The sequence below is a fragment of the Staurois parvus genome, unplaced genomic scaffold (assembly GCF_062004578.1).
Source record: "Staurois parvus isolate SC_StPar_1 unplaced genomic scaffold, SC_StPar_1.0 ptg000198l, whole genome shotgun sequence".
Lineage (NCBI taxonomy): Eukaryota > Metazoa > Chordata > Amphibia > Anura > Ranidae > Staurois > Staurois parvus.
In genome coordinates, this window is record NW_028317994.1 from 8,851,212 (window position 1) to 8,873,304 (window position 22,093).

Consider the following 22,093-nt stretch of genomic DNA (forward strand, 5'->3'; position numbering starts at 1 on the left):
CTGAAGATGTCCAGGAGGCTAAAGCAATTTTGTCAAAAGATGGATGTAAAGGCTTTGTGATTGTAATAAAACGTAGTAAGCATTCACTTGCCATATGCTATTTTATGGGCACATGCATTGATTATTTAATTGTATTATGCTGAAGTGAAGTAAGAATGTTCTTGTTTGTGGGTGAGATGCTAAGACTTTACAAATGCTTTAGGACCCTTTTACACGAGTGGACCAATTAGGTCCACCTGTCAGTTTTTCAGGTGGACCCAACTGGACCCACCATTGTCTTCTATGTCCGTTTATACCCGCCTACATTCAGTCTGATCCTAAAAAAAAGATGGATGTTCCCCTTCCATCTAGCGGATCGGATGATAGTGGGGTGTAAACGGACAGGTGGTCCATTTACATCCGACCGCCCATAGAGAAGAGCGGGCTGTGTCTGTATCCGCTTTGCATAAGCGGAGCAGATAGGGATCAGCCATCCGCCTGATCAGTGGACTGAAGCCCCTACTGAGCAAGCAAACTCCTGTCAGTATCTGCTCTATTTGGAGGGAGGCTTAAGTTCACTTTCCTTTTGTTGGTATATTTCTTGTTTTTCTTCTGCCTTCTTCACCTATTTAGGTTTAATCAATCCTTACTTTAATGTGTTTCTTTAGGATCCTATTGATCCAGCAAGCACAGTCATAGTAATTCGCTCCTTGGTCCCTGGAGGAGTTGCAGAACAAGATGGCCAACTTTTGCCTGGTGATCGCTTGATGTTTGTCAATGAGATGAATTTGGAGCATGCGAGTTTAGAGGAGGCTGTTCAGGCACTTAAAGGTGCACCTGCTGGAAATGTTAGCATTGGAGTAGCAAAACCTTTGCCTGTAAGAATATTTTTATAATGCTATGTAACTGATTATGTTTCAGATAACCTGTATAACTAAAATATCCACTACAACTAAATTGCTTATGCAGAGTTAGTCCATCTAATTGATATTTCAGCTTTTGATGGGTTCTGGCAGGCTAACTCACTAATCAATATCTTACAGTGCATCCAGAAAGTATTCACAGCGCTTAACTTTTGCCACATTTTGTTATGTTACAGCCTTATTCCAAAATGGATTAAATACATTTTTTTCTGCAATATTCTACAAACAATATCCTATATAGACAATGTGAAAGAAGTTTGTTTTGAAATCTTTGCAATTTATTAAAAATAAAAAGCGAAAAAAAAACCACATGTACATAAGTATTCACAGTCTTTGCTCAATACTTTGTTGAAGCACCATTAGCACCAATTACAGCCTCAATTCGTTTTGAGTATGTCGCTACAAGCTTGGCACACCTATTTTTGGGCAATTTCTCCCATTCTTCTTTGCAGTACCTCTCAAGCTCCAGCAGGTTGGATGGGGATCTTCAGTGCACATCCATTTTCAGATTTCTCCAGAGTTGTTTAATTGGGTTCAAGTCTGGGCTCTGGCTGGGCCACTCCAGGACATTCACAGAGTTGACCCGTAGCCACTCCTTTGTTATGTGGGCTGTGTGCTTAGGGTCGTTGTCATGTCGAAAGATGAACTGTCGCCCAAGTTTAAGGTCCAGAGCACTCTGGAACAGGTTTTCATCAAGAATGTCTCTGTACATTGCTGCATTCGTCTTTTCTTAGATCCTGACCAGTCTCCAAGTTCCTGCTGCTGAAAAACATCCCCACAGCATGATGCTGCCACCAACATGCTTCACTGTAGGGATGGTATTGGCCAGGTGGTGAGCGGTCCCTGTGTCAGGAATGGACTCAGCACTGGTGGTGGGACTCACCTGCCGTTTGGGCTGCAGTACCAGGGCTGACCAGCGGGTGCTCTCAGCAGCCAGAAGCTCACTCCTGCAATCAGCCAACACCTGGGGCTGATTGCAGAAGGTGTATTTAAGGAATGACCAGGCCTGTGATCAGGGCCTTGGTGTATGTTTCCCATGTGCCCTGTTCCCTGTATCCTGTCTCTTACCTGCTCTGTTCTTAATATTGTTCCTGTGTTCATTCCGTTGCCGACCTCTGCTTGTTCCTGATCCTGCTATTCTCCTGATTAACCCCTGTCTTGCCTGACTACTCTTTTGCTTGATCCCTGGTACTGCGCTGCCCGCAACCTGCTGAACCTGGCTTGTGACCCCGACCATTCTCTGCTCGCTCCTCTTGTACCTCACTGCCTGCACGATACCGACCCGGCCTGCCTGACTACGCTTACTTCACCCGACAATCCATCCATCCATCCTGCAGGGATCACTTCAGTAAGTCTGCCTGCCTCTTCCCATCAGACTCCGTTCCCGCACTCCCCTGCCAGTATTCTCTACCACAGCCGGACACACTCAGGGGTCACGACCTGGTTCCAGTCTGCACCAAGTCCATCCCCACCATCAGGGGCCCTGGTGAACAGTAGGCTGGGACTTAGACCCCGCGCCCTGAGGAAATCCGTGCTGTGGGCTCGGCCTGCCTGACCGCTCCACCTCTCCAGCCCTGACTGCACTGGTACCTATTAGTTTAAGGTTTATTGCACCTGGTTGTACATATTTATGTAAGTGTTGAGTTTGGTTGTTTGCACTGCGTTTATGTTTGTGTTGCCTTTAATAAATTATATTGTGTTACATGCTATACCTGAAGTCTGTGTTTCCCTGTGTCGGTCCACACACCTCTGGTCATACCTGGAGCCCTGACACCCTGGTTTCCTCCAGACATGATGCTTGGCATTCAGGCCAAATAGTTCAATCCTTGTTTAATCAGATCAGAGAGTTTTGTTTCTCATTGTCTGAGAGTCGCTCAGGTGCCTTTTGGCAAACTCCAGGTGGGCTGCCATTTGCCTTTTACTGAGGAGTGGCTTCGGTCTGGCCATTCTACAATACAGGCCTGATTGGTGGAGTGCTGCAGAGATGGTTGTTCTGCTGGAAGGTTCTCCTCTCTCCACAGGGAAACGCTGGAGATCTTTCAGAGTGACCATCGGGTGCTTGGTTACCTCCCTGGCTAAGGCTCTTCTCCCTCGATCGCTCATTTTGGCTGGACGGCCAGCTCTAAGAAGATTCCTGGTGGTTCCAAACTTCTTCCATTTATGGATGATAGAGACCACTGTGCTCATTGGGACCTTCAATGCTGCAGACATTTTTTTGTACCCTTCCCCAGATCTGTGCCTTGATACAAACCTGTCTCAGAGGTCTACGGACAATTCCTTGGACTTCATGGCTTGGTTTGTGCTCTGACATGCACTGTTAACTGTAGAACCTTATATAGACAGATGTATGCCTTTCCTAATCATGTCCAATTAACTGAATTTCCCACAAGTGGACTCCAATCAAGTTGTGGAAACATCTCAAGGATGATCAGTGGGTACAGGATGCACCAGAGACAGTTTTGAGTGTCATGCCAAAGACTGTGAATACTTATGTACAACTGTTTTTTTTTTTTTTTCGTTTTTTATTTTTATTGAATTGCAAAGATTTCAAAATGAACTTCTTTCACATTGTCATTATGGGGTATTGTTTGTAGAATGTTGAGGGAAAAAATTAATTTATTCAATTTTGGAATAAGACTGGAACATAACAAAATTTGGCAAAAGTTAAGCTCTGTGAATACTTTCTGGATGCATTGTATATCTCTTTAGAGCACTGAATTGCTGCAAAATCATTTTATTAGAATTCCCAGCTTCACTTTTTTATGCTTAAATTGCAGTTTTAGGGGGCTCATTCACCTATAATTCATCAAATGGCTTTACTCTATTAGTAGGGGGTTATAGCTTAACTCTTTTTCTCAAACCCCTTTGCTAGTAACCCATTGAAATAGAAATATTGGATCTGCTAATGCTGACTTGTTTTTGAAAGTGCAAGAATCTGTTGTTGTTTTCCTTGTATCCTATCTTTGTTTCACTACTAGATTGAAGCAAGTATGAAGATGACTGCCTACAAAAACAAGTCAGCGCTGGCAATTACCATATTACTATCAAAACAGATTCTCTTTTATATCTGTTCTGTTAGAACCATACAGTTATTTGTATAACTATGGTTTCTCATACAGTACAGGACACAGGCTCCTTTTAAATCATAATCATTGGTTATATACTCCACCTTCAGGTGAGGACACAGTCAAACAAAGTTGTTAGAACAGCCCGTGTAACCCGCTCTCCCTGTACTACAGGATGTGTTGTATGAGGATGGGCCAAGGCCAGACAAAATATATAAGCCCCCATGAGGTTTGCGCACAATCAGTGGAATTTTTCTGTGGGGAATCTGGCTATTTCCTGCCTCAACAAACTTCTTACAGTCCTCAGAAACCTGGAGGACAAGAGGTTAGAAGCCCTCCCTAAAGCATCTTTTGCTCTGTCTTTTGTTTCTGGATTGGTCACCCCTTGGTGGCACCTTAGGGAAACATGCCTAGAACCCACCTCATGGAAGCAGCAGGGCTGGCTTGTAACATTGCCTCCACCTCTGGACACTGACACTTTGTGCTGCAGTACAACTCAGCGTAGTTAGCTGCAATCTGCTCTTCAGGTCCAGAGCAATGGTGTTCAGAATCCCGGTAATTCCAGTCCCTGTAGACCCTCTCCATGGACCACCAATTCTCTCCTTCTAGTGGTCTTTTCCCTGGAAAGGCGCCTGTACACTAGTGTGGTGAGTCCGTGGCTTTGCCCATGCCCCTGTTGTGCCCCCACCCCCTTAAGGCTCTCACACCCATCACCTAAGTGGCTAATCCCTGGATACTGGGCAGCTTCCCTTGAGCACAACGATGTGGGGGCAGAAGGAGCAGTATGTACCATGTCTAACACTTCTAAATAGTCTGTCACAATCTTGACCTAGCATGAGCCACTTTAAATTTTCTGTTCAAACATAATGAATAAAGTGCACCACTTTTCAGTCCTGGGACACATGTTGCTGCATGTCCAGAGACAAATTTTAGTGCTTAATGGCCATTCTATGTGCATAGTCCCACCCTTTGGAGGAGATACTTTCCTTTCCCTTTTATTACTGTCATATTCAGCACATTGCTCTGAAAAACTGCAGACAGGCAAACTACAGTTCCAGCTGCTACCTTGCTCCAGTTTGTTGCTCTGGTCTCTGCATCTGCCTTCATTGGGTTATACAGCAACATCAATCGTAGGCCACAGGACGGCTTAATCTCTTCTACTCCACATCAACAGTCTCTGTACTTACTAAGGTAGTAGGTACCCCATAGGGAATCTGATAACCCTCAAGGGCAGATGTCAGCTCTCTGGACCTCTACCATGTTTGAGTCTGTCCTTTCCTTCTTTATAACCAGAGTGGAATTTTCAGCCTCTATGGTAGACCTGATGGGGAAAATCTCTGTTTACAGAGAATGCAAGGCATAAACACTGCCATTCAATTTCCCCTGCTGAGTCATTGTCCAAACTTTCCATCACAGCAGCCTTGCTTCCCAATAGGTGGGGATGGTGAGGAAAAGGAAAATGAATTCTTGAAGTCAGAACTCCTCCTGGGATGGGCAGTTGCCCTTGATCTCTCTCAAGCTAAAAGGAACCATTAAGGTTTTGAAAAGTGCCTGTGCTGGATTTGCCTATTTTCTGCCTCAGCAAATCCTTTACAGTTCTGGTTCAGGATGTTCCAGTTTTCAAAGGCTTGGTGGACAAGAAATTAGTGCCCCTCCTGTTTTGTACTGTCAAGTTTGGCCGTGCATCTGTAGGTGTCTTTGGCCATTTGTCAAACTCTGGCAGTCTAGGCCAAGTGCATGGTGTGCAACTCTGGATCCCTCAGTACTCCACAAATTGAAGCTCCTCCCAGTAGTATTTCATGTCTGTAAAGAAGCACGGGATCCTATGACTGCGGAATTGTTTTGCAGAGACAGTTTGTAATAAATGCTTAGAAAGGATTCTGCTTGATAAATGACTCTTTGAGTAACTAGACCTCTTTAACATAGCAAAGACTTCTTTAATGCAGTAATAAACCAGATTACAAAAATGAAATATATTGCAGCCTATCGATCCTTAGATGTGGTGGCTGCATTTGTTTTCTTTTTTCCTTTATTTCACTTGCTGATTCAGCCAGTAACACAATTCCTGTCTTAGGGTGTTGCATTCTGGAGGTTTTTCTTTTTGCAATAAAGATTTTACATAAGTCAGTCAGGGTTTGTCTCAATCCTCTAACTGCTACTTTGTCTGGACAGTTTGGACTGGTAAATTGAAAAATAACAGTTTTACTGGCTGGATCATCATTTAAAAACTACAAAAAAAAATCCTAAAAAAGGAAAACTTAAAATTTGTGGGCTGCAATTTTAGTAAATTTTTGTTTTTAGATTAAATACAGCTTCAGGGAAGTCATGAGCAGGAAAAACACTCTCTTACCCAGTAATATGAATGCTAAGGTGCACATTGCAAGGTCTGCCATCTCTGGATTATCTTAGACTTCTTTTTCTTCCCTCCCAGACATCCACATGAAAAGCCAAGTCCTCCAATCAATTCTGTTGCAAGTCCTGGATGTCTAAGCCAGCCAAGACTGGTGCTAAATTCTACTCACAATGAAGGGACACACTGTTATAAGTCGAGAGGAGGGGGGGGGGCGTCTTTTTGCTTTTTCGTCCGCCTGGATTTAGGGCATTTCGGATCTTTCGGTCCAGGAAGTGGTGTTCCAAGGAAACAAGCTTGAGTTTCACTCCCTACCGTCTCTCCACTTTATGCCCTCCAACTTTTCCATCTCTCTGATTCCATTGCGGGCCCCCTAGACTGCCTTACAGCATCTTCACACATCTGGAATGACTGAGCCAGTTCCCTCAGAGGAACAGCTTCATGGCTTTTATTCAAACCCGTTTACAGTTCTGAAGCCCAGTTGTGGCATTTTCCCTGATCTAGGTTTAAAGGATATCAACACCTTCTTGCTGATCCAAAAGTTCTAAATGGAATCTGTCCAGTCTGTGATTGCATTGCTGCAGCAAGGGGAGTTTCTAGCATCAATAGACCTCAAGATGCATATTTACACATCCCCATTTTTCCCCTACATCAGTGGTTACGTTGATTTGTGATGTATGAGCAGCACTTCTAGGTTGTATCGCCCCTTTGGCCTGTCCATAGCCCCTTGGGTCTTCGCCAAGGTGCTTGCCCTGGTCTTGATACTGCTGCGCTCTCAGGGAATCCACACTATCGAATATCTGGACAACCTTCGTTTGAAGGATCACTCCACTCCGGCCCTGGCAGCCAATGTGTAATAGACGATACAGACACTTAAGAGCTTTGGGTGGATTCTCAACCTACAGAAGTCTGCAACAGATCCAGCTCACAGCTTGGTGTACCTGGTCCTAGTCTTGGACATAGCCTAAGTCTGGGTGTTTCTGACCCAGGGAGGAGTGTTACCCTCCAAGCATGTGTATGGACCTTGTGTCCCAAAAGCATTCTGTGGTACAATTTTGTATGAGGTTGCTGAGCTTCATTTGAGGGAGTGATGTTTACCCAGTTTCACTCTAGGCCTTTGCAGCTCGATGTGTTGACTGCATGGAACAAATCCCCTGAGTCTTTGGACAGGCTCATATGTCTATGTCCCAAGGCCAGGATATGTCTGACCTGGTGGATGACCATCCTTGTGCTGCAGTTATAAAAAACTCCTTTCTCTCATTAACCTGGACAGTTCTCACAAAGGATGTCAGACTGTTGGGCTGGGGAGGCATCCTAGGGATTGAAAAGGTCCAGGGGACATGGTCATCAAGGGATTCCAGACTTACCATCAATATCAGTAACACCTGCCTATCCCTTGTGCATTGGACCAACCAGCTTCTGGGGCGACTTATGAAAATTCAGTCAGACAATGCCACATTCATTGCTTGCATCAATCATCACTGTGGAACCAGAAGCCACAGTGTTCTTCGGGAAGCAGACCTACTTCTGGTTTGGGCCAAATGGCACAGTCCAGCCTTAATCGCAGTACACATTCTTAGAATGGGCAATAGATGGCTGATTTTCTCTGTCATTCATGTTTGGATGTGAAGGAATGGTCTCTCCACTCCAAAGTGTTCTGGGACATCTGTTACTGTTAGGGGATGCTGGATGTAGATCTGTCAACATCCCGCTTTAACTAAAATATGGACAGGTTTGTAGCAAACATCAGAAATCCAAAGGCCTATGCAGCAGGTACAATGGTGTCCTTATGGGATCAGCTCAGGCATCCCCTGACTTCAGATAGACACTCCATGGGCATTTCCAAACAGAACAGATCTGTCACAAAGACTGGTCTGTCATGCTGCTTCACATTAGCTGGCTTTGATGGCCAGGCAGTTGAAATGCAAGTCCTGAGAGATATGAGTCTTCCTACACTGCTTAAAGCTAGGAAATTAACCTCTAGCAAGATACATCTTTGCACTTGGAAGACTTGCTCTGCATAGTATGAGGCACAAAAGTTTCACTGTCCTTACTCTAATCTGTGCTGGAGCAATATTTGGCCTTGAGCACCCTGAAGGGCAATGTCTCAGCATTTTCCATTCTCTTTCAGATACCAATGGCTTCTTATTCACTACTAAAGGCTTTTGTTCAGGGGGTTGGCTCATATTGCTTGTCCTGTTCGTACACCTGTCTCGCCTTGGGATCCCAGTTTGATTCTGTTGGCTCTACAGAAGCTACCCTTTGAGTCCATTTGGGATATCCCCTTGGCCAACCTTACTTGTAATGTAGTTTTTCTTATGGATGTCATGCCAGCGAGATGTGTCTCAGAACTAGCGGCCTGATCTATAAAGAATTTCCTAAATTTCCTGTTTTTCCTAAGTACAAGTTGGTTTTGAGGCCCCTATCCTTAATTCCTGTTAAGGTGGTCTCCTTCTTCCATCTTAATCGGGACATCGTCCTGCTCCGAAGCACCCCAAAGAAATACTTTGAATTATTTAGATGTAGTAGGTTTAATTCAAGTTTACCTCTCCATCAGTGTGTCCATCTGAACCTGAGATTCTTGATTTGTCCTGCCTGTGGGCTCTCACAAGGGCTGTCCTACATCTTGTTCCACCACTTCAATATGGATTAGTCAGGTTATCACAAAGACTTACACTTTGAAGGATAGGAATTCTCCTTTCTCTGTTAAGGCTTCCACAACCCATTCATTCAGTGCTTCCTGGGCTTTTTAGCACTAGGCGTCCATCACTTGGTCAGGGCCACCACTTGGTCTTCTGTTCACACATTTCTGCTCATGCCAGCTGCTGATTTACACTGCACCTTGATTTGGGAATCTGGTTCTCTTGTTTTGAGGCTGTTAGCTTTGTTTGCTGTGTTGCCAACCACACAGTTGTATTGCCTGGGGACTTCCTGTGGTCAAGATTTAAAGGAGCCTGTGTCTTGTACTGTACAATTTAAAAATAAGGTTTTTTTATTTACCTGTAAAACCCTTTTCCTGGAGAACAGTACAGGACTCAGGCCACCCTCCTCTCTGTTCTGGCATTTTCCATTGATTGATTGCTTGCTACAAAAAATGAGGATTACTGGGAGTGGGAAGGGTTATATGGCTTGTTTGCCAGTAAACTTTGTCTGCATATAACCCCTATTTGACAGGAAAAAAGCCTTGCGCTTGTAAAAGTGACTGAAGCTTTTCCAAGCATTTAGGCATGTTTAAAGGCGTCGAGAGCTTGGATGTTAATTAATTTCATTGGCTAGAATAATAATTTATTCTGGCTATTAAAATGAATAAACCGTCAAGTGCTATACTCGCCTAGTGTTTAGGCACGTTTTAGCAGCATCAAGCATTTTTTCTGCCATAACTCTGCTGCTCCTGGACGCACGGGCAGTTTTTTTTTGTTTTTGTTTTTTTTACTGCCTCTAAAAGCTCCTGTCACTAAGCACTGCTAAAAACCTATGTGTGCATGGACACATAAGCTAACATGCAGTGGAGTTTAGAGGCAGGAATAAAAATGCCTGACTCCCCTAGAAGCAGCTGCAAAAATGTCCAATTGTATAGAAGGCCAAAAGAGATCCTATGTCCTGTACTGAACTCCAAGAAAAGGACTTTATAGGTAAGTCAAAAATCCTTATTTATAATTCAAAAAACCTAACTAAATTATGTGAGAGCCTTACTTGTCTGTTAAGGTGTTTAATCTCCAGATCTGCTTTGAATACTTGCTATCCTTTCTACTTGCATGCACTTTCTTTCTGTACTGATGTTTAACCGAGTCCAAATGGGGCTCCTTGTTTCTGCAGCTGTCACCAGAAGAAGGCTATATCTCTGCTAAGGACGAATCTCTTTTCTACTCTGCACATTCATATGCCGAGGAAGGGCCCAATGATGCACCTCTTTTCCATGCTGAACTAGCTATGGTTAGTGCCAGCAACTTTCTAAAGAAACATTTTGTGAAAAGCCGAGTTTTAGTGACGTTGCATTTCTTAAATCTAATTCTATGTTTCCATTGCTAATTTGCATGGCTGAATGATTATGTCCAGCTTGTATTACTTCATAATATTAGGTATAATTATCTTAATACTTACAGTTAGGTCCATATATATTTGAACACAGGCACAATTTTAGTTATTTTCAGATATTTACCAAAATATATTCAAGCTATAGTTACATAATGGATATGGGCTGAAAGTGCACACTCTCAGGTTTAATTTGAGGGCATGTACATCCAAATCGGAGGAAGGTTTAGGAATTGCAGCTCTTAAGAGTAGCCATCCCCTCTTTTTCAAGGGACCAAAAGTAATTGGACAATTGAATCAAAAGCTGTTTCATGGCCAGGTGTGGGCTACTCCTTCATTATTTCTTCATCAATTAAGCAGGTAAAAGGTCTGGAGTTGATTATAACTGTGGTATTTGCATTTGGAATCTATTGCTGTGAACCTACATAATGCGTTCAAAGGAGCTGTCCATGCAAGTGAAACAGGCTACAGTAAGGCTTCAAAAACTAAACAAATCCGTCAGAGAGATAGCAGCAACATTAGGAGTGGCCAAATCAACAGTTTGGTACATTCTGAGGAAAGAAAAACGCACTGGTGAGCTTAGCAACATAAAAAGGCATGGACGTCCACAGAAGCCAACAGTGGTGGATGATTGCAGGATCTTCTATATGGTAAAGAAAAACCCATTCACAACATTCAGACAAGTGAAGGACACCCTCCAGGAGGTGGACGTATCATTGGCAAAGTCTGCATTCAAGAGAAGACTTCACAAGAGCAAATACAGAGGGTTCACCACAAGGTGCAAACTATTCATAAGCCTGAAGAATAGAAAAGTCAGATTCGACTTTGCCAAAAAACATCTAAAAAAGCCAGACCAGTTCTGGAAGAGCATTCTTTGGACGGATAAAACTAAGATTAATCTGTACCAGAATGAAGGAAAGAAAAAAGTGTGGAGAAGGCTTGGAACAGCTCATGATCCAAAGCACGCAACGTCATCTGTAAAACACGGTGGAGGCAGTATGGTGGCATGAGCATGCATGGCTTCCAGTGGCACTGGGCTATTGGTGTTTGATGATGTGACAGAAGCAGCCGGATAAATTCTGCAGTGTATAGAGATATACTGTCAGCCCTGATTCAGCCAAATGCAACAAAGTTGATTGGACAGCGCTTCACAGTACAGATGGACAATGATCCAAAACACACTGAAAAAGCAACCCAGGAGCTTTTAAAGGAAAAAAAGTGGAATATTCTGCAATGGCCGAGTCAATCACCTAATTTCAACCCAATTGAGCATGCATTTCACTTGCTGAAGTCAAAACTAAAGGCAGAAAGACCCACAAACAAAGAACAACTGAAGACAGCTGCAGTTGGAGCCTGGCAAAGCATCAGAAAGGAGGAAACCCAGTCTTTGGTAATGTCCATGGGTTCCAGACTTCAGGCAGTCATTGCCAGTAAAGGATTCTCAACAAAATATTAAAAATGAAAATTTTATTTATGATTATATTAATTTGTCCAATTACATTTGATTCTCTGAAAATGGAGGGACTGTGTATAAAAATGGTTGCAGTTCCTAAAATTTGTACTTTATATTTATGTGCAACCCCTTGAATTATAGCTGAAAGTCTGCACTTCAAATTCATTTGGATTGTTTCATTTTAATTTATTCTGGGGGCATACAGAGACAAAAAGTATGAAAATTGTGCCTGTGTCCAAATATATATGGACCTAACTGTATATTTTTATGGAATATGGCAGTGTTGCTTATATTCACATTTTAGGGTGTGAATCCACCTAGGAGCTGCATGCAGGCAGCCCACAGAATTGGATGCAGATCCAGCTGCTGCACAGACACAGTCGCATGTCAAAATGTGACATACGGGCAGGAGCAGGTGTATGCCTCCAAACGCTCAGGTCTGTGTTCGGATCCATGCACCCACTCCTGCCTGCATGTCAGATTTTGACATGCTACTGTGTCCATGCAGCCACTGCATTTGCATCCACTTCTATGGACTGCCTGCTTGCAGCTCAGAGGTGAAGTCACACACAGTAGACAGCAGCTCAGATCCAAGGATGGGTCTAATCACCTATCTGAGTTCTAAAATTGTACTGTACAAAATGCTAAAAGTTAGCTTGTGAGGGTAGCAGTATGTGAGCTGCCATTCTGGACTTGTACTTACTGGTGCAAATTCTAGAGCTGCTGTTCTTTTCCTGTTTCACTACCTAGTAAGCGCAGACCTGGAGCAACCATGCAATAAATAAAGTCTGAAAAGTGTGAACTTTTATCCTAGATACTTTTTCATACTCAATGACTCACACGTTGGTGAAGCTAGAACCTGGATGATAGTTATAAAAACAAGTCAACAATGACAGCTCAAGAATTTCTGTTTTCGAAAGTCCCTTTTTATTTTATTTGTCCCACCAGTAGTGTTTATTTTTGCATCAAAATCTAGAACAGCTTGTGCTATCCTAATCGAAAATTAACTGTAAGTCCTTCACTAAATTGCCTTTATAGGTTGAGACCACTGATGCTGACTTAACAGGAGAATGCAGTATGGAATCCCGCTTTGCTCACAATAATGACAGCTTACTCCAGGCTTCTTTGATAGCCTTGCATGGTAGCCCTTGTAATGAAGATCTTCTTAGTGGTTTGTCTGATTGTTCACTGCAGGTAACTGGGTTCTGATTGCATTTGAATGTTTGTTTTTTTTTCTTGCTTAGTGGTAAAAGTTTTGGCTACTTTACTATGTGATACCATACATCTTTTGCAAACATTATTAGCTTTTTGGATGTGCAAGCAAAAAATCAAATTCATTCATTTTATTGGTACATTACAATCAGAAGGTTCAGATGGCAGCTTGTGTCTTTGACCACAACAGGTTTTGTGGGATCACCTGAGACAATCTGGTAGAAGTATATGCCTGTGCACATAATCCTTGCTGCTATGCAGGAAAACAGCTAGAAAGAAACTAAATGGTGATAAATGGTAGTGTGAGTTTAGCTTGCCAATGTAATTACCACTTCAAAACTTACAAACAGTATAACAGTTAGAAGTTTTGTAGTATACTGTGGAATACCTTACGTGAGTGGCACTTTGATGCAAAGAGATGAAGTTTTCATTGTTGCCAGTTATTTGAATTTTATCTGGAAAATCTTCCAAGGATTTATATTTAGATGCTATTTTACAGCTATGAGCATAAATTCTTATGAAGAAACTGCTGCTTCAGGTTTTCGTACTTCTCTCTGCTGAAGGCAAATATCAAACTTCTTAATGGTGATCCTTTGCTTCAGCATATGACAATAAGCCTAGACTTTAAATCATGTAACCAGCACAGGAGGAAGCTTAGAAAAGCACTTCCTTTCCATTGAAGTAAAGAACATCCATTAATATTTATTGATCCCAGCATAACCAATAACTTAACAATAAGTTAAAACTTGAGTATGGATCCACTTTTATGTATTCTTAGACATAAGATGATTAATGTTAGATCTGCCTAGTTTCAACCAATCTGATGACGTCTTTGTCTTTGGGCACCAGCAAACTTTGGCTGACATTCCCAGAAGACCATTTTGGGAAATAGAAACCGACTATGTTGGTTTTCAAATGGTAGCTTTTTCTCCTCTAAGAAGTGCTGTAGATGGCAATGTGCTCCCATTCTGCATTCCCATTAGTCATAACCATGCATGCTCATTAAATCCAATTCTGCAAGTTTGTGGTAATATTTTTTCATGTCCGGAGCTCAGAAGTGTATGTCTAACCACCTTTAATATCTGTGGGTAATTTTTGAGGTTATATCATGTAACAAAAATATCTATTACAAGAGTTCTGTTCATAGTGGGGAAGGTGGAAGCTGCCATTTTAGCATGTTGCCTATTCCTTTTCTGCTAATGTAAGTTATTTTTATAGGCTCTATCTAAAGAAGAGGACTCCTTTCATTCTTCATATGATGTCTGTACTGAGAGGTTACCTTTTCACAAACCAACTCCCCCAAATGAGCTGTGGGCTACGTCAACACCAGTTATAGATTTTAAGTTGCCTACTATGGACTTTTACAACCTAAATCTTGGCCAGCCTGAACATACTAAGCTGACAGATCACAATGATGTTGCTTCTACTGACTCCAAGGATAACTCAGAATTGGTTGTTTTCAGCAAGCAGATAGAAAGCAAATCATCTAGTTCATGGATGCCATTACAGACTCATGGAGCTGACACAGCTGCTGACATTCCTTCCTCTGTTTCAAAGGTAATCAGGATTACACAAAATTAGATTAAAGCTTAGTTCCAGGGTGATGTAAAAGACACATATTAGTGCAGCTCAGTATTCAAAAATACATCATTAACTGTGTTTTTTAAATACAAGTAATTTAAGAACCTGAATTTAAACCTGGTATCAGTATCTTGCTGTGTCTGTACAGCAGAGTTCAGAGATGGGCAGGGATGGTCTGGATTTTGGGGGGACCCCGCAACATTTTTTTAAAATAATTTTTTTTAAATCATTTTTTTGATGCCTGCAATTCTTTTGTTTACATTCTGCTGTCAGCAGGGAATGCCACTGACAACAGATGAATAATTGTTGTTAAGGATGCGGCAGCCACCCTCTCCACAACCAGCTGTTTACTGGTTTTTAAGGATGCCAGCTACCGCCAGCATTAAAATACTGCTAACTTTCACTACTAAAATGCAGCATCACTTCATAAAATAGCTCTTGTGGTATTTTAGTAGCGTTTCTTAGTGAATTGCAAATAAAATTTTGAAAAACGCTAAGAGGTATTTTATTACAAATCTTAAAAGTCGTAGATCCTGCTTTATGAATGGTGCCTAGTGTCTTTTTACATGCAGCTGATGAACATTAATGACACAGTATTATAAAATATTTGGAGAAATGAAACATGTATAAGTATATGTGGGATTTATGATTCTGAATGAAAAATAAAAAAGTGAAAATTACATGAAGTTGTAAACACTCTTAAATTCCCAATTTAGGGTGACCATACACATTAAAAAAAACTAGTATCATTAAAACAATAATTTATTGTGGTTTAACTTCCAGGAGACCAAGTACACATAGCACTTAGTCCTGTTCAAATCTGTCCCTTGGTTTCTAAGCAGCATGATCGGTCAGGTTCAGTCTGTTATAAAATAAATTAGTCATATTTTCTTCCACAGGTGAAACTCGAAAAATTAGAATATCGTGCAAAAGTTCATTTATTTCAGTAAAGCAACTTAAAAGGTGAAACTAATATATGAGATAGACTCATTACATGCAAAGCAAGATAGTTCAAGCCGTGATATGTCAAAATTGTGATGATTATGGCTTACAGCTCATGAAAACCCCAAATTCACAATCTCAGAAAATTAGAATATTACATGCAATCAATAAAACAAGGATTGTACGTAGAACAATATCGGACCTCTGAATAATATAAGCATGCATATGTACTCAGTACTTGGTTTGGGCCCCTTTTGCAGCAATTACTGCCTCAATGCAGCGTGGCATGGAAGCTATCAGCCTGTGGCACTGTTGAGGTGTTATGGAAGACCAGGATGCTTCAATAGCGGCCCTCAGCTCTTCTGCATTGTTCGATCTCATGTCTCTCATCTTTCTCTTGGCAATACCCCATAGATTCTCTATGGGGTTCAGGTCAGGCAACTTTGCTGGTCAATCAAGCACAGTGGACCAACACCAGCAGATGACATGGCTCCCCAAATCAACACAGACTGTGGAAACTTCACACTGGACTTCAAGCATCTTGCAGTGTGTGCCTCTCCATTCTTCCTCCATACTCTGGGTCCTTAGTTTCCAAATGAGATGCAAAAGTTACTCTCATCAGAAAAGAGGACTTTGGACCACTGAGCAACAGACCAGGTCTGTTTTTCTTTAGCCCAGGTAAGACACTTCTGACGTTTGTTGTTCAGGAGCATCTTGACAAGAGGAATACGACATTTGAATCCCATGTCCAGGATCCGTCTGTGTGGTGGCTCTTGATGCACTGACTCCAGCCTCAGTCCACTCCTTGTGAAAGTCCCCAACACTTTTGAATGGCCTTTTCCTGACAATCCTCTCCAGGCTGCAGTCATCCCCGCTGCTTGTGCACCTTTTTTTCCCACAATTTTCCCTTCCACATAACTTTCTATTAATGTGCTTTAATACAGCACTTTGAGAGCATCCAGCGTCTTTTGCAATTACCTTTTGAGGCTTTCCCTCCTTATGGAGGGTGTCAATGATGGTTTTCTGCACAACTGTCAGGTCAGCAGTCTTTCCCATAATTGTGATTCCTACTGAACCAGACTGAGGGACCATTTAAAGGCTCAGGAACTCTTTGCAGGTGTTATGGCTTAATTAGCTGATTAGAGTGGGACACTTTGAGCCTAGAATATTGCACCTTTTCACAATATTCTAATTATCTGAGATTGTGGATTTGGGGTTTTCATGAGCTGTAAGCCATAGTCATTACAATTATGACAAATCACAGCTTGAACTATCTTGCTTTGCATGTAATGAGTCTATCTCATATATTAGTTTCACCTTTTAAGTTGCATTACTGAAATAAATGAACTTTTGCAGGATATTCTAATTTTTCGAGTTTCACCTGTAAGATCAGATGGTTATCAGGATCAGGGGCGGACTAACCATTGGGGAACTCAGGCACTGCCCGAGGGCCCAGGGTCAGTAAGGGGCCCCATTAGATGTCCCTGGTACCTTTCATAGGCTTTTTTGAGTGTGGGAGAGAACACAGGGGCCCCACAATCCCCTATTGCCTGGGGGCCCCATGAGTTGTCAGTCTGCCCCTGATCAGGATGTTTTTAGAGTATACATTTTTTTATATCTGGTCTTGTGATCATCAAATCACATTTGGTCACTTTCAGCTAACATTAGTAGCAACAGCTGGTTATTTTAAGGTACTAAAGAAAAATTAAAATGACCGCATGGTACAAATTGAAATACTAGCTTAGATGACATAAATAACTAAAATACCAGGTTATATTTTACAAAACAATTGTGTTTTTGGAACAGTTTTGTCTATTTGTTCAGATACAGCCCTTGGGTAGTTGATGAACTTGTTAGCAAAATATACCGTATTTCGCACTCCATAAGAAGCACCTGACCATAAGACGCACCTAGGTTTTAGAGGTGAAAAACAAGGAAAAAAATATTCTGAACCAATGGACTGCAGACACAGTACAGGAGATGACCAGAGACTGTGGACACAGTACAGGAGATGACCAGAGACTGCGGACATAGTACAGGGAATGACCAGAGACTGCAGACACAGTACAGGAGATGACCAGAGACTGTGGACACAGTACAGGAGATGACCAGAGACTGCGGACACAGTACAGGAGATGACCAGAGACTGTGGACACAGTACAGGAGATGACCAGAGACTGTGGACACAGTACAGGAGATGACCAGAGACTGTGGAAACAGTATAGGGGATGACCAGACTGTGGACATAGTACAGGAGATGACCAGAGACTGCAGACACAGTACAGGAGATGACCAGAGTCTGCGGACATAGTACAGGGAAAATACCAGGGACTGCGGACATAGTACAGATGACCAGAGACTGCAGACACAGTACAGGAGATGACCAGAGACTGCAGACACAGTACAGGAGATGACCAGAGACTGCGGACACAGTACAGGAGATGACCAAAGACTGAAGACATAGTACAGGAGATGACCAGAGACTACGGACACAGTACAGGAGATGACCATAGACTCTGGACACAGTACAGGAGATGACCATAGACTCTGGACACAGTACAGGAGATGACCATAGACTGCGGACACAGTACAGGAGATGACCAGAGACTGCGGACACAGTATAGGAGATGACCATAGACTGCGGACACAGTACAGGAGATGACCATAGACTGCGGACACAGTACAGGAGATGACCAGAGACTGTGGACACAGTACAGGAGATGACCAGAGACTGTGGAAACAGTATAGGGGATGACCAGACTGCGGACATAGTACAGGAGATGACCAGAGACTGCAGACACAGTACAGGAGATGACCAGAGTCTGCGGACATAGTACAGGGAAAATACCAGGGACTGCGGACATAGTACAGATGACCAGAGACTGCAGACACAGTACAGGAGATAACCAGAGACTGCAGACACAGTACAGGAGATGACCAGAGACTGCGGACACAGTACAGGAGATGACCAAAGACTGCAGACATAGTACAGGAGATGACCAGAGACTACGGACACAGTACAGGAGATGACCATAGACTCTGGACACAGTACAGGAGATGACCAGAGACTGCGGACACAGTACAGGAGATGACCATAGACTGCGGACACAGTACAGGAGATGACCAGAGACTGTGGACACAGTATAGGAGATGACCATAGACTGCGGACACAGTACAGGAGATGACCATAGACTGCGGACACAGTACAGGAGATGACCAGAGAATGCGGACACAGTACAGGAGATGACCAGAGACTGCAGACACAGTACAGGAGATGACCAGAGTCTGCGGACACAGTACAGGGAAAATACCAGAGACTGCTGGCATAGTACAGATGACCAGAGACTGCAGACAGTACAGGGGATGACCAGAGACTGCAGACAGTACAGGGGATGACCAAGAGACTGCGGACCTTTGGGGATGGAGGGGGAGCTGGTACCTCAATTTGACAGGTACCCGCTCCCACTTCCACGGAGTTGTCCTTTTTCTTTAGTGTGGGCACGCTGGCTTCTACCGCGTCGGCTTCTGTGACAGCTAGGTGCCCACTGCACATGTGCAAGAAGCGCTGCGCTTTGTGAATGGCCCGGCGCCTTCTGGGACCTGTCGTGTGTCCCAGATGTCGCCAGACCATTCACAAAGCACAGCGCTTCTTGCGCATGCACAGTGGGCACCCGGCTGTCACAGAAGCCGGAGCGGGAAGACTGTACAGCGCTAGACCGAGGAACAGGTAAGGTCCTGCAACAGAGAAGAGCTGAGCGGCCAGCCTGGTATTCTGACATGGTGGCGGCGGCGGAAATACTGGACCGTCCGCTCCATATTCGCTCCATAAGACGCACTCACATTTTCCCCCATTTTTTAGGGGGAAAAACATGCGTCTTATGGAGCGAAAAATACGGTATGTAGTATTTAGACCAGGGATGCTCAACCTTTTGAAGAGAGAGGGCCACCTCTGTTTCCTCTTGTACCAAATTGTATTGTAACTGTAATGTCTACCTTCATTTTTTAAAGCACTGCGCAAACTGTTGGTGCTATATAAATCCTGTATAATAATATAATAACTTAAGTGATCTGGTAACCGGTCACGGCCACAGTAAAATGAAATGGTTCAGAATGTTGAAGTTTTTATTTTGAATACCATAATTAACATTTTCCTCCTGCAGCCATGGAATGCCTGTGGTAGGGGGAGGAGGAGAAGCCGGATTTCAGAGCTTCCAGGAGGAAAATGAAAAGGATTGGTTCCTGTATATGTTGCTCCCGCCACCCTTCCTGTCCAAGTGTAAAACAGAATGTAACAGGGAGGCCGCACGGGCCCCCCTGGAGCATAGGGCAGGGCCACTATTGCGACCCCTGATACTACAACAGTGGTTAGGAATGTGTGGTAAATTTGTGTCTCAAATATGGGATTTTACTGCCCCCAAACTGCAAATGTAAATAAGCCCTTAATGTCCTCCGCACACTATAAGACTGCTTTCACACTGATGTGTTCTGGCTTTCCTGTGGGTTAGCTGCGCTTTGTCATAGACTTATGCATTCTGGGGTTTTAGTGCACTTTCAGAAAGTGCAAAAAAGCTGCAGGATATAATAAAAGTGTGCTTCCCTGGTTTAAGGTCGAGGGCCACATCAGATGGCTCCAAGGGCCGCAGGTTGAGCACACCTGATTTAGACAGTGCAGTCTTCTGTATTTAGGACAGGACCATTGAAAAAGTCTCACTCTAGTTTATCCCGTTTCCAGCTCAAGCCTTTTACTGTTAAAGTGTATCTAAACAAAAGTATAAAAATGTCTATCCTTTTTTTCAGGATTCTCTTCATTTATTTTCACCCGTTAATCCAACAAATAGCACACCTCCTGTCTCTGGGTGGTTATGCTAATTTTTTCACTGAATTATGGAGAGAGCCATAGTTGCCACCCAGGCTTAGTTTCAAACATGGTTGCCTTTGTTTATCTCAATTAAATTAAAGTTGATGAGACTAGTATTTAACAGAAGGAAGATAAGGTTGGTTGTCCTTTATTATAAGCCAACTGGAAGTGACAAGGCATTTCTGGCAAGATCAACAGGCATTTTTCTGTTTTTGCTGGAAAAGCCTGAAAAAAAAATAAACCAATGCAGCAACCACATGTAAAAACTTGTAAGTTAAAATATTTAACATTTTAGTTTTTTAATTTAGTGATCACTTAAATTGCTTGGCATCATAAGCTTAAGCAGCAGTAGTAAAGGCTGTTTCTATGTACAGACAATCTAATATTTTTGAGTAAACCTGTTCTTTTATTTTTTTTAACCCTTTTCAGATGACGGGAGCCAGCCCCCCTTAAAATGTGCAACACTGGTGGCGTTATACGAGCTTTCCCAGTCATGTGATCACTATGATTGGCTGTCATAGTGATTACATAATTAGTAGCCTGCCCCACTGACTTCCAGTTGTAATCTGTGATCGTCAGCTGTTGCTGGTAGCATGGTCACTGTGCTAGGGGCACCGAGAGAGTGTGTTCCCAGCACAAACACGGAAGACTGGCAATACCAATAAAGGTGATAACTCATTGTTAAAGCCCATTGCTGTGCTGCCACATACTATATGTGTTAAATATACTTTTTAGCAGTTAAATTTACTATTTTTGTGGAAACATAATCTTCAGATCAGTTATATTTTGAGGATTTTAGAAAACATAGCAGAGTTTTAGATGCCACTAGTCCCTATACACTGATGCATACATGCCTGTCTTTCTCTTTCCCAAGTGCAGAGTGGGTGGATTTGCCTGCTGTAATCACATGATCACTCCCAGTTTGTAATGAAAGAGAAGCTGTTGGGAAAGCAATGAGCAAATTAAGGCCTCTTGCACACGATACTAATGTTTGAGCATCTGCTTTTTTTAAATGTAATTTTAATGCAGGCCATAGATGGGTCGAAAATCGGCCGATTTTTCGGCCGAAAATAAAATCGGCAAATTTTGGATCCTTAGTGGGTTAATAGGGTTTTTCGGTATTTTGATTTTTTTTATCGATAAAGTTTGAAAAAAATCAGCCGATTGGCCGATTTTCGCGGCAATGATGGGCTAATCGGCCGATCTTTTTACCGATAAAAAATCTGCGCATGAGCAGTGACCTGCAAGAGGAAGACAAAAAGAAGAAGAGGATGAAGAAGAAGAGGATGAAGAAGAAGAGGAAGAAGAAGATGAGGATGAAGAAGAAGAGGATGAAGAAGAAGAAGAGGATGAAGAAGAGGAAGAAGATGAAGAAGAAGATGAAAAATAAGAGGATGAAGAAGAAGAGAATGAAGAAGAGGAAGAAGGAGGAAGAAGAAGAAGAGGACGAAGAAGAATTCCAGTCCGGCAAAAAGTGTCCCTGCAGAGAGCTTCGCTTTTTCTTTGACAGTTCTTTGACATTTATAGCGGCTGCAACATTGTATCTGAAATGGATACAAAAAGATACAATGTTGCAGCCGCTATAAATGTCAAAGAACTGTCAAAGAAATAGCGGAGCTCTCTGCAGAGACACTTTTTGCCGGCTGTAGACAGGATGAAAAACGGCCGATTTTTTTTTTACCGTTCCTGGTAATGTCG

The 22,093-nt window shown here is 42.7% G+C and overlaps 1 protein-coding gene across 3 annotated transcripts in view; it reads left to right on the forward strand.

Annotated features, from left to right (window-relative positions):
• The window catches only part of MPDZ (multiple PDZ domain crumbs cell polarity complex component), a 248,930-nt gene that overhangs the window by 104,893 nt on the left and 121,944 nt on the right, over window positions 1–22,093 (forward strand). For all 3 annotated transcript variants that reach the window (XM_089678090.1, XM_089678091.1, XM_089678092.1), the window contains exons 18-21: window positions 648–857; window positions 10,134–10,250; window positions 12,841–12,996; window positions 14,233–14,571. In XM_089678090.1, coding sequence (XP_089534216.1) covers window positions 648–857; window positions 10,134–10,250; window positions 12,841–12,996; window positions 14,233–14,571 — 822 coding nt within the window. The remainder of the gene's footprint in view (window positions 1–647; window positions 858–10,133; window positions 10,251–12,840; window positions 12,997–14,232; window positions 14,572–22,093) is intronic.